This window comes from Dromaius novaehollandiae, chromosome 2 (assembly GCF_036370855.1).
Source record: "Dromaius novaehollandiae isolate bDroNov1 chromosome 2, bDroNov1.hap1, whole genome shotgun sequence".
NCBI lineage: Eukaryota > Metazoa > Chordata > Aves > Casuariiformes > Dromaiidae > Dromaius > Dromaius novaehollandiae.
The window spans coordinates 138,705,223-138,718,858 of NC_088099.1; the positions used below are offsets into that span (position 1 = coordinate 138,705,223).

General features: G+C 39.6%; 1 protein-coding gene across 1 annotated transcript; it reads right to left on the reverse strand.

Moving 5' to 3' along the window:
- Positions 1–1,415: 1,415 nt before the first annotated feature.
- Positions 1,416–13,427, reverse strand: MCM4 (minichromosome maintenance complex component 4). Its single transcript, XM_064507565.1, has 17 exons — positions 13,212–13,427; positions 13,020–13,116; positions 12,718–12,882; positions 12,057–12,220; positions 11,870–11,968; positions 11,627–11,722; positions 11,443–11,538; positions 10,848–10,986; positions 10,182–10,402; positions 9,936–10,056; positions 7,540–7,799; positions 5,373–5,738; positions 4,857–4,984; positions 3,314–3,521; positions 2,537–2,765; positions 2,285–2,418; positions 1,416–1,884 (listed from the first exon to the last, which is right to left on the reverse strand). Exons 2-17 carry the CDS (start codon positions 13,087–13,089, stop codon positions 1,792–1,794), a joined length of 2,589 nt encoding a protein of 862 aa, XP_064363635.1. The 5' UTR covers positions 13,090–13,116; positions 13,212–13,427; the 3' UTR covers positions 1,416–1,791.
- Between the last annotated feature and the right edge of the window lie 209 nt (positions 13,428–13,636).

Here is a 13,636-nt window from a genome sequence, read left to right on the forward strand (position 1 = left end):
CAGATGTATTACTGTACTTGAATCCATATTTTACACAAAGTTAGTTTTCTTAAAACTCAAAAGTATCTTTAAGAAACTTTTATGATGCTGTTTTGTCTGACAAGAGAAGGTACCATGTACTTAGAAGTTAAATGGTAGTCCTGTTATAGCTATGAGAGTGCATGAACGGGGAGACAGTTTATGAATTGAGGTAGTATCATTTTTATGGACCAACCAGTATAACTGGAAGAAGTGTAGAAGTGACAGTTTTCATAAAGTGAAAGATGGTCTGATAAAACTCTTAAGCAACTATCTCTCAGAAAGTAGATGGCAACTGTGAAATAAAGGTATGAGAGAAGGCAAGATGAGGTCAAAAAGAGGTCATGAGATGGTTATCTTCTAAGCAAAATAAATAGTTAATAAAATACCAGAGAGGAAAATAAGGTACCATAAAATCAGTGTCACTGGAGTCTATTATTTTGGTATTTAAGGGAGTTCAGAATGTTATTTTACAGACTTCTTTTGAAGAGAACTGTAAACCTACCTCTAACTTCTAAGCTTTAAGTCAGAGACCTAGACTTCCTCTATAAAAGAGCATGAGGTGAATTATGTCCTACTAAACCATAAAAGCCAACAAGCTGAATTGATAGTGACTTAGATTTACTAATTGTAAAGGCTGGGGAGATAGCTGTGGCTTAATCTGATGCTTCTGACATACATTAGGTTTAACTCTTGGATAGAAGGTAAGTTCCTCCCTCAAACTCAAAACAAATCATTGAAAATCCATTTTATAAGCTGCATCTAACAGTAGCAACTAATGCTTTACTTACATAATAAAGCAGCAGTAGAAAAATGTTGCTAGGTTTTTAAGGTGTCTCCTTTTCAAATGGCAAGAGTAGACCATAGACTTTGCCTCACCTCTATTGAAAGCAGTGGCAGTGTGCAAATATCCATTGCAGAGCTGAGTTAGTTCAGCGTAAGTGGGGCTTTGTGAGCAGTTGAGGTCAGTCTGGTGTTCTCTGCACTGAAGTGAATTAGAGAACTCTTCTGCCAGCTTAGTGGTGAAAACTGTAGCAGCTGTTGACAGTACTGACGTTCAATGGCTGAGAGCATCTGCCCCAGTTAGAACTGTAAAAGAATCTCCAGTCATGCCCAGCTAGGACCTCTTTCTTTTCAGGTCCTATCACATGAGCTTCTGCGGAAGGTTTATCCAGTGATACTTAAAACTGCAGGGAAAACTTTTAGTTTCAAGTAGCAACTATTTGCCTTTTTGACATTGAGGATACTAACAAAGCACACCCAAGTCAAATAAGAAAAAAAGAGAAGCTCTGTTCAGGCTCTCATAAAGACCTTCCCAGAAATCACAGAATTCTGGATTGAAAAGTGTTCATCACAAGATACGTTCATTTTCATGTAAAAATGAATGATAAAAAACCTTAAATCCAAAAATTTTATTTCAGGTATTAGAGCAATACTAACAAATTGCATTTACCAAATAAATCATTTAAGATGAATTTTTACAATTCAATTTGAATACATACCTTTTGTTCGCATGTTCTACAAAACTTCATTAAAAAATTGTGGCAATAACACGTTAGCAATACATTTAGCTCAAATGTAAATAGCCTTATTCAGCTAAGCATTTTTAGGTCCTCCATAATCTATTGTGCAGATAGAAGTGCCACTTAAATGGTCATTATTCTTGTCACAGCAAATGATAGTCCCAAATCTGTAAGATCTTGCAAGTCAGCAATGTTGCAAATAGTAAGGTGAAGTAAAACCATGACAGTTGACTTGCAAGGAAAGGCTAACTTACAGCAATCTAACAGTCTTTCCAGTCACAGTCAAGAAGTCATCATCAGCCAAGGCACGAAGTGCTTCTTCAAACATTTCTTTAGTGACAGCCTTAAGGAAAAAAGGCAAAAAACTTACACGCAGAAAAAAAAAATAAAGCTTTTAATACATTTCATACCAGCTTTCATATGAGGTTTTCCAAACTTCAGTTATTTTTTTTCTGAATTTGGACATCTGGCCTAGAACCATGAAGTTTAATTCGTTTTTTCGGGCTTCTGCTATGGTAGGGATTCAGCAATCTTAACTACCAAATCCATCAGTCTGCAAGCCTGTATAAATTATAGCTCATTTATCTGCAGCGGAATTAGCTTTGCAGTCATGTCAACTTCAGCTGAACAAGTAAGGTTTCCCTTTCCCTCCACACCACGATTTGAAGACAAGATTATGTTGATTTGGGAAAAAAACATACTTTTAAAGAAAATGTGTATTTAAAAAAAAAAATAAACCTTACTGTGTCAGACTGTGCTCGGAGATCATCAAACAGCTGTTGGTATTTTAAAGCTGGTGTTTTGCCCTTTGACTGGATAAGCTTCCTCAAGGCCTGAGCCAGCTCCTCTTTCCGCTTACGAGCCGTTGCGCTCATTCCTTATAAAAAGAAAGAATAACACCTTTCAGAAGTAAGCTATGAAGGACAGGTTAAGTTATATTTAAAAGTGACAAAAAGCCAATGGCATTCCAGCTTCATCACTTTGAGAATACAAACCTGTAGTGAGAATGGATACATCCACAATTCCTGTCCTTGGATCAGTAGCAGACTGTTTCAGAGCTTCCCGATGGAGACGTTTTGCTTCTTCCACATCAATTGTTTCAACTTTACCTGAATATCGTACTTTAGCATGTGCTTCTGCCAGACGGATCAGAGACTCAAGCTGTCGAGGATATGCAGAAACCATTCCCCTGCCACTACCAATTTTCCTCATATCCACATACGCCTGGAAAGGAAAAATTCATTAAATATCTCAGTAAATCATGTTATCTATTATTCACATCACTTTCAGAATCCCCTTCATCCCCCACCTACTATTTCAGCATACAAGTATTCTGGCAAAAGCAGTTCCAAACACTGTACTTGGTACTGCTCAGATACATATATATTATTTTCTTTTGTGACAAAGGATACGTGTATCAGGTATAAATCTTTCCCTGATCCAACAAGTCATCATAATAAGTTTTGAATCATTTGAAAGACTTTGGACTAGTTTTACTTACTTGTGTCTGTACAGGCATGCTTACGTAATTTCAGTAGGTTTTTACACTTTTAATGTGAAACCAAACCAATATATTGGAAAGCAAACTAAAAGATCAGAGCACAGAATTACTTCTACACTTATCCCTCTTTCCTTTTAAATGCTAGTGTTTTTTAGAAATTTTTTGAAGGGTCTTAAAAATTTCTATTTAGATAGGGAGCATACCTTCCAAAAGGTTTTGCCATTTTTGACAGGTCAGTAAAGACTCAGTACGTTAACTGCAATTCCTTTACCTCAATAAGGGCTTGGCTTGCTTCTTCGCTTAATCTGGGATTTACATAAGTACGAGCGTATGCAATATAATCCCTCAATACTGCCATATCCATGTATTCCTCCTCCATCTTTTCCTCACTTTGGTAGTACAAAGAAACCAAATGGCGAGCAAGACGTCTGTCATAAGCTTCATCACGTGGATCCAGCATTAAAAAGATCAAGTCAAATCTGAACAGGATAAGAATCCAGTATTAGTGTGTACACTTTCTTGCCACATAAAATAGTTTGTTTTATGGTTTTGATGAAACAGAGGTAGGAATTATTTGACTATTGCTTCTTGTAAGAAGGAGGAGTTGCTATATTAAGCTGAAAAACTAATTTTCCTTAAGTGTAAAAAAAAAAAAAAAAAGGGTTATTAAAGGGTTATTACTTTGAGAAAGCTACAGTTTGGATTTGCTTTCAGCCTATGGGCTTGAAACTGTGAAGATAAGATACGTTCTGTGAAATTCAGTTCCCTTGCTTGGTCAAGACTGACAGGCACTTTCGGGTTGTTTGTTTGTTTGTTTTTTTAAAAAAACAGAACAAAGTTACTGCTAAAGTTACTGCCCTAAAAGGCAACAGCAAATGGGCCATGCACATATAAACACAGCTCCAGTTTAATCTGGAAGAAAGTGATTTATAATATTTTTGCAAACTTAATACATAACATTGTGGGGTATCACGTGTGCCCAACTGTAGGCAAAGGAGGACAACATGTTCTGGTGTGGTCCAGACACCCCCCTCAAGGTACTATTTCTCACTGGCAGTGGCTAAACTAATTAAGGAGCTCTGTGATTAAAGTCTTCTAGGAACCTTCAGTTTTGCTTTTAATTTGCTGAGAACTGGCAAAGTTCAACATCTATCCCCTGATGCAGACATCTTTTCCAACGTTCTCAGCAAATTCTAAGCCAGTTAGTGTTTTCAGAGTATCTGGTGAACCATCAGCATACTTTATATTTCAGTTAAGTAGGGAAGTTCCTCACAAGATGCAACTGCAGCACCTAGTTTAATTTTTAATATCAGCAGACACTGAACATTAACAGCTGTCACCTAAAAGGCGAGTGCTGCCATCTCCGATGGTTGAACTTTACAGAACAAAAACAAGCAAGTTCAGAGCCTCAGATTCTACTACCTCCAGTGCGAGTTCCCTAGTCATCAGTGTTTCACTTCAGACTTTTACGGGGCTAGAAAAAACACCTTGAGTTTGTGTTGAAGTTATGAACTACTATAAGTTTTAAAACAGCTCTTCTCCAGGAGATGATAAAACAAGAAAAAACAAGAAGAACACCACCTAAAAGTACATACAAAGAGACCTTACAGATCTCATCAACTCTTCTGTTTGAGATGGATATAAATACTAAAAGACAATCCTCTGCTCCCAAAGAATATTTAAAATGAATGCTACAAAAGTTTTCCACTAAGCTACAAAGAACACAATCGTTATACTTGCTCTTGTGAAAATGACTCAGAATGGCAGAACAGAACATCTCATAAAAATGAGACATGCAAGAAGTTGTTTAATACCTTGATAACAATGTATGTGGAAGCTGGATGTTTTCGATGGTAGTTTTTTTTGGATTCCATTGTGATTCTATAGGATTAGCGGCTGCTAAGATAGATGTACGAGCATTCAGTTGGCAGATAATTCCAGCCTGTCAAAATGGAAAAAAAAAAAAAAAAATCAAACTAGTTCTCTTAGAAGGAAGGTTTTTGCAGCTGTGTACCACCAAAACTTACTTTTTTATTCAGCTTCATGAGAGCACCAATATATTATTAAATGAGTTCCCTAAAAAGCAAGAACTGTATTGCAAAGCCTTCCAGAGTAATGGAAGAACAAGATCATCTGGAAATACTCCGAATATGTGGGTTGCAGCCCTTTGTGCTATGAAATCTATATTCTCATGTAAATGAGTTACTAGGTAATCCACTGGTGACAACAGAAAAGCGTAATGCCTCATTCTTCTGTTAACTTGTTTGGTTTCAGTTGCCTAGCTAATACTATGGGTAGTGCAAAGAACACGGAATTAAAAAGAGGCTTACCTTTGCAATGGAGAGAGTCTGTTGTTCCATTACTTCATGGAGTACTGATCTTGTACTTTCATTCATTTTATCAAACTCATCAATGCAGCAAATGCCATTGTCACTAAGTACCAAAGCACCTGTCTGGAGAACTAGTTGCCGTGTTTCTGGATCCTTCATCACATATGCAGTAAGACCAACTGCACTTGAGCCTTTTCCAGATGTATACTGGCCTCTAGGAACGAGGTTATACACATACTGAAGCAGCTGTGATTTACTAGTACCAGGATCACCACATAGAAGAATGTTGATCTCAGCACGGAAGTTGCCTCTTCCTGTGTGGCTGAAATCCTTTCTTGATCCCCCAAAAAGCTGAAGCAGAATACCCTATAAAATATTATTGTTAGAAATCTAAACATCAACTCTTCTATAGTGAGAGCCAATCTAACTGTTGTACTAAAACATCTAATGAATTGAAACACTTAAAATTAACACAATTCAGACATGAGAGAATATTTGAAACTGTTTTCTGAAGCCTTAAAAAAAGGGGTCTTTATTTATAGATATCCTCAGTTTCAGTTAATTTCAAACATAGTGCTAGGGTCCCACAAACTCAGCTTTCAGAGTTTTAGGTTAGATTCTTTTCAAATCTATTCCAAATCTATTCATTGTTTCTGTTTTTCAGATGAACTGCTTTTCTGTGTTCACAGAATGGTTACATACAAATGCCTCCTTTACTTGCCCATAAAGATCAAGAGTTTAAGGTTTTTATTTCACTGAAATTTACCAACACTTTGTTCTTTATACTGCCCAAAGAAAGTGTACAATTGCAGTGTTATTAAAGAAATAGAAGGAACTAACTTCCAGTATTTTGGAAGCAGTGAAATTATTAGTGTAAATCATATGCTTGTGACTTTATCAGTGAACTGGAGTTATCAGGAAGGCTTTTTTTAAAAAAAAATTATTTACTCATTCACAGTACTTTTTTAATATTAGCAGTGTACAGCTAGAAAGTCTGAGAAGGAGTAAGTCAATGATAAATACTTGGCTGCTAGAGACAAAAAGGAAAAAAATGGAGGAAAAACTGTACACTATTTCATGCAAGGGCTCTGCAGGTTTTTACAGCAGAGTAAAGTGGAGTGAGCTATTTGTATCATTTGTGTTCTCATTCAATTAGAACAGCTTATGGAGGTTAATAAAACCTGTTTGTTAGATTCAAGAAGCATGACCTGCCCCCATTATATTTTCCTCAAGGTCCCCAATACAGAATATCGATACTCCAATCTATGTGGGTTTCAAACACTTGAGTATTAAAAATAAGTATTTTGGACATTGCTGTGAACAAATTTTGGTCTTAATCTGAAAAGCCTCTGAGATGAAGGGCCCCTAGCTTTCCTCAACTCCACTTCCAGCACCTGATGTGCCACATCACCATGATAAGATGATAACAACACACAAATGGAAGAGACCATAATTTCCATTTCAGCAGGTAATCTTGTGGTTTAGAATTAAATGTCTAGCCATTTCAGCAACCAGTGAACTATGTTAATGTACAAGTTTGTAAGGAAAAGCAAATAAAGGAATATATTTAAGGAGGATTGTTACAGTGTCTAACATTACCTTTAGATGCACTATCAATTGTAGTCTGTGCAGTGATAAAGTTTTAGTACATTAGTTGAACACTTTATTAGAAAAGTCAGTTTTCAGATAAATCTAAGCAATGATTTTGACATCCCACAAATCAGGGTCAACCAAATGTCATTTTTAAAGCTACTGTTCTTTTGCAAATGCCTTTTATCAGCAATAACAAAGTTACAGCTACTTGTTTTTCACTGGTCACATACAGCCTGAACATTCAGGAAGTTGCAAGAGGAATCTCACAATTAAGTTTTGCCCATTCTGCTGCTTTACTAACTTTTCTACATCTTCCGTCTAATTAACACTCCCGAACACCATGACAACAATTATGATACACTTATAACCAACTTTGTCCTGACAAGACCACTTTAAATCTGCTCAAAGATGCACCAGGCTTTAAGAAAAATTAGGAATCATGTCAGCTAAAAAAATCCTTGCAACTTTGAGTTTTCCAAGACTCAAGAAAGTCTTATCTATAGCAAATGTTGATAATTACAAATGCACATGCACATAAGTGTGACTTACAATAAAAACACATAATTTCATTTACCTTTTTGATATCTTCATGCTCATAAATACTTGGTGCCAATGCTGAAGAAAGTCTTTCATATATATCTGGTTTTCTAGAAAGCTCTTTTAGCATTTCCACATGTTCTTCTGCAAACATTTTTCGCTCTGTTTCCTCATCAACGCCATGCAGGCGTTTTGCATCAGTTTTGCGATAGTGTATTACATCAATGTGGGTCTTATAGACAGATTTTACATTGCTGACCCTTGAATTAACTCGAATTGGGACCGCCCTGTAGATACCTAAATACAATTTTGAATCACAGCATTACATGAAGTAAGAAAACATGATGCAAGAAACATGATAATCCCCAAACCTGAAATTTTTACACTTTCCCTTGCAAAATAAAGCCTTTCAAGACAGTTAAGTACTTTAATCAGTTTATTCCCCAGTACTGGAAAGTCAGCAGAACATATTTAAGTCACCTAGGCCACATTTTTGCAGGTATGCATACATTTAGCATTCTTATTACAAATGCTCTCAAAAAGTGAAATGCTTAGGCTTCAAACATGGAGGTTTGAAGATGCTTTTGATACAGTCTCATAATGTTTACAAATAGTATTTTTCCCCTTTTTGATAAATGCTGAGGTTGATAGGCTTCTCATGTGTCCAGAAGCTAAGTATTTAACAGCTAGTAGTACAGCAGTTGCTTTAAAGCAATAAATGGTTTATCTACTAATGAAATGTAGTTGTAACCCACAGTATCACAAGTCTTATTATTTTGTATTACTGCTCTACTGACAGATCCCCCTAAGCCTTCTCTTCTACACACTAAAGAGTCTCAGCTCTCTCAGCCTCTCCTCATATGACAGATGCTCCAAGCCCTTCATCATGTATATGTGTATCATCCTTATGGTCCTTTACTGGGCTTGCTCCAATGAGTCCATGTCTTTCTTGTGCTGGGGAGCCCAGAGCTGGACGTAGCACTCTAGATGTGGCCTCACCAGAGCTAAATAGAGGGGGAAAGATCACCTCCCTTGACCTGCTGGCAACACTCTTCCTAATTCAGCCCTGCAGGCTGCAAGTGCGCTTTACTGGCTCACGGTCAACTTGTCACCAGGATCCCCAGGTCCTTTTCTGCAAAGCCACTCTCCAGCTGGTCAGTCCCCAGCCTCTACTGGTGAATGGGGTTACTCCTTCCCTGGTGCAGGACTTAGCACATCCCTTTGTTAACTTCATGACATTCCCATCAACCCATCTCTCCAGCCTGTCCAGGTCCCTCTGAATAACAGCACAACCATCTGGTCTCTCAACGATTCCTTCCAGTTTTGGATCATCTGCAAACTTACTGAGGGTGCAGTCTGTCCCATTGTCCACATCATTAATTGGTGACTGGCTCAAGCTGGACTTTGTGCTACTGACCACAACCCCTTGAGCCCAGCAGTTCAGCCAGTTTTCAATTCACCTCACTGTCTACTTATGTAGTCTGTAGTTCATCAGTTTGTCAATGAGGGTGTTACAGAAGACTGCATCAAAAGCTTTGCTAAAGTAAACACCCACTGCTCTACCCTCATTCACAGAGCCAATCTCACATAGAAGGCTATCAAGTCGGCAGAGCATGACTTCCGCTTTGTAAATCCGTGTTCCTTCTGTCCTTCACATCTGGAAATTGTTTCCAGGATTATTTGCTCCATCACCTTTCCCAGGGGGTCAAGGTGCGAGGTTGACCAGTCTGTAGTTTCCCAGATCCTCCTTATTGCTGTTCTTGAGAATAGGAGCAACATTTACTTTCTTTCACTCCTCAGAAGCCTTCCCCATTTATTGTGATCTTTCAAAGATTAATCCAGAGTGGCCTTGCTATGACATCAGCCAGCTCCCTCAGCACTCATGGATGCATCCCATCAGGGCCCATGAAGTGCACTCTCACTCACCACAGTACACTCATGCAGATTTATCTACTTGCAGGATCACATTATATAGTCAGTATATCTCTGAGGTGACCCATAAAAAAAACAAAAGTAAAAATAAAAGAACACTATCCTTCTCTCTCTCTCTCTCTCTCTCTCTCTCTGTTTGGAGTTGCCTCCCATCCGTCCTGGGGTTCCCTTTGCTGGTTTGGTTTTGAGTATAGTCATATAAACATCTCCAATGCATGACTGAAGACTGAAGTTATAGCTAGTAGAATAAACATCTGGAAAGAAGTAAATCTCTCATGTAATGATTTTGTGTAGCTGATATGAAGTTACAAACAAGCAGATGTAGCTAATATTATGCAAGTTAGATTGTATTTCCATTTCAGACTTAAGAGGTTGTTGGCTACACATCACTCACCCTAACTATGGACACGTTCAGTTATCAGATAGGCATAACGATACATTAAGCCACTAAAATTCAGTGAAAAAGGAGGATGCAAATACTCAAGTGAAACTAAGTTTTACCTGTGACATTAACTCTGTCACCTGGTTGAACTTTATCAACAAGGTCATTGTGAGCAAACAGGGCAACAGTATGAGGGGTCTGTCCAGCTGGCATATCTTCAGGAGACTCCTGCAGTTTGATCTAACGAAAACACTGAGGATTAGTTTCAAACAAGCAAAACTTTTCTACAAAACATAAAACAGTCTCACAGCTTATTCGCAGAGTCAAAATTGTTTCATTTCAAGCACTACCAAGATGCAACATACCATCTGTTTATCAGAAAACATGGATCGATTGTGAATCAGTGCCATACTGTGTGTTGTGTTACAGTTCTTGCATACTGACGGTTCAGCAATCCTGCCACGATCGATTTCTACTCTTGTGGTGAAAGCGCAGACCTGGCACTTAAAGAATGCTTCTTGCATCTCAGGAATTAACTGGGAGCTTCTGATTACCATACCACTGATGGTGATAAGTTGATCAATATCTACAAAATATAGATACCCATGTCATCACATCATGCTTTTAAAACAACCTTCTAAATTCCATGTTAAGTTAATTTTTAGGTGGGAAGTGGACATTCACAGTTAGGTACTAGGTATTTTGTCCAAGACAAAAAAAAATTGTAACGGCACAGTATAAACACTCTAATTTGCATGAGTACAAAAGAAAGAATCCTTTGCACTTGCAGAACTAAGAACATCAGTAGTTGATGTCAAGAGAGATTTCCTTTAAGGATAAGTTATTCTGCATTTTTTTTCCTCTAGAGCATTTTCTACCAAAACAGACCAATGATGTGAACCAAAGAACATCAGTCTAGATGGACCTAAGTCTAGTTTTTACAATTACTTATATAATTCTATATTAACATTCAGTAAGCTTATATAAATCCTTACAGTTGTTTTTTTCTGACATGATAATCAAAAGTTTACCTTCAGGATTTAGACTTCTCATATTCCTAGTCTTCAGTGCATTATATGGCCTTACTTGAATTTGATGTTCTAATATTGAATCCGGGTAACGATCAAAAAAGATCTCGTTGGCAGCCATGTCAAATGTAGGGATAACTTCCTGTATAAAGTAACCAGGAAGAGTTAGGTTTAAAAGTAAAAATGCTTTGTGCAAACACATTTCATTCTGTGATTTTGTGCACTGCTGAAGAGCCCAGAATGACTAAAGTTATGCCAGGTAAGCATTCCCCTACTTAGCGAGAAAGTTAATATTTAGATCAAGTTTATTCATTTAAACGTTGCAAAGACAAAAAAGGCACAAAATTCTGGACACAGCCTCTGCATCCTAGATATACTGCAGTTTACCAGCTAACTTTTTATTTATGTGGTACCTACCATAGTATCTGTGATCAAGTTCTAAATATTACAAAATAAAACATTTTATATTACAGAAAACAAAGAAGCCACAGAGATTATACTGAACATACAAAACATCTAATGTGTTTAAATAAAAACATGAGAAGACAGAAATATGAAACAGCCTCTTAAAGACCAGAAAACAAATGCATTACTTCACCTGAGGATAGCAGATCAGTTGCCTATAAAGATTTTCATCAAATGACCGCAGATGGTCACAATTTACATTCAGAAATGGTTCTCCAACCATATTAATCTGCAAAATACATGAGAAGAAATCTTTAGCTCAATGGCGTATAAAGAAAAAATAAATAAATAAAAAGATTTAGCTATGTTACAAGTACCTCTTCAAGTCGTTGCATATAGCGTGGCTCATTAAGATCCAAGCCAATGTCTTCATCCTCTTTAGCTACTGGGTCAATGAAACGCTGAAGAAATCTCTGAATATTGAGGACAAGAAAGAAACAGAAGAGAAGGGTAAATCATATTTAGCAGTATGCACACACTTTGTACCAGAGTCAACAACTAGTATTTAAGATAAAAACTAGCTTTTCTAGTTTAAAAAGATAAAAAAGTTTTTAACCTACCTGAAACTTTTCTTTACAAGAAGTTACATTAACATCTGTTCCCCATATAACAAGTTTTTGTCCAAGAGATTGCTCACTTGCCACTACATCCTCAGCTGGCTGTGTGGAAACAAGTTAAGCACACACAAATATGAATAGTTGTTCTAAAAAGAAGTTGTCAAACACAAGATTTGAGCCATCTACCTACCCCATCTGAGTGTAAATCAACTTGTCTGGCTTTGCGGACAGACCCAAGATCAGGCCTCTGCCTAACTGGAGTTCCTCGTACGCCACTTCTTGGAGTACCTTCTACCCTGGAGCTGGGCGTCCCATAAGTCAGAGGTGAACTGATGTCAAAGTCGAGAGGAATAGCTATGAAGAAAAATGGCTTGATAAGCATCACTAAATGTTTACTTTTAGATCAGACTAAAGATAAAAACGCATGGCCTGTATTTGTCATTCTTGCAACTCTACGGTCATAAAATGAATAGCATCAATCTGTATAAATTCCAATTTATTACTGCAAGAAAAACAAAGATGTAGCTAGTCTACCTAGACCTTTTCTTTGCATTGACATGTTCCCAAAGCTGACAAGTTTTAGTTAAGTTTTATTAAATAACTGTAAAGCAGCAGTTGTAAAATATATTAGTGTTTAACCAGAGTCAAAATGTAGTATTTTCCAGTTAAACACACTTTTTAGTGTATTTTTGAGCAGTAGAATAAATGGCAACAATTAACAAGCGACTACCAACTACTGCAATTAAAAACAACCCTACTTATAAACAGCGGAGGCTTGAACAGAGCGGCAGGGTCTGCTTCAGCCACCCCCGCGAAGCGGCCCCACTGCCGAGGGGGTCACCGGAGCCTACCCGAGTGGCGGAACTGCGGCGGGCTGGAAAACAGGGCGTCCTGCGCCGCCGGGCTCTGCGTGTCCGCGGCGGGAGAGGTTGGCATGGGCTGCAGGTCCCCAGTGGAAGTGGAGTCGTCCGTCCGGCGCTTCTGCGAAGGAGGGGAGCGAGCGTCCTCCGAGCGCGCTGCGGGACACAAGCGGGCCCGGACGGGCGTCAGGCCACGGGCGGGAAGACGCGGCGGCCACAGGATGCCGCCAGGGCCCAACCCCCAGCGCCGCCCGCGGGCGCCCTCCCCGTCGCCGTCGCCCCAAGGCACTTACGGGTCGGGGGGTTGCTGCCTCGCCCGCGCTTGCCTCGGCGGCGGCTGGGCGTAGAGGCGGGCGACGACATGGCGCTGCTGCGGCTCCCGCGGCGATCCTACCTGCGGGGGAGGCGCAAGCTGCGGGTCGCCAGCACGCGACCGTGGCGGGGGAGGAGGGGAGCGACCCCCGCGAAGCGCCCAGCGCCCCCACCTACCTCAGCAGCAGCCCGGGGAAACTCCGCGCCAGGCCGGTCACGTGCTCACGCTCGCGCGGGCTTTCTGACCAATGGGTGCGCGCGATCCCAAAGGGAGCTCTGTATTAAGGCACGGAAGGGGGGTGAGGAACGGAGAAAGAAAGGAGGAAGAGGGCGACCGCTCCAGGCCCCCGAAATAAAGGTCACTCCTAACTCAAGTTGTGTCAGCAGCGTCAGAACTGTACTATGACCTCCTCGCTGCCCTAAGAGACAGGGGCCGCCGTAAGTGACGCTGCGTTGCCCCCCCCCAGCCGAGAGTGGCACCGCCCCCACTCGACCAAATTTCGCGGCAAAACTAACCCTGCGTTGGGCGGGGAGGCAGGTGGAGGCTGGAGCAGCCCATTCTCCGCGGAGGGGAGGGGCAGGAGCGTTTATAAGCCCT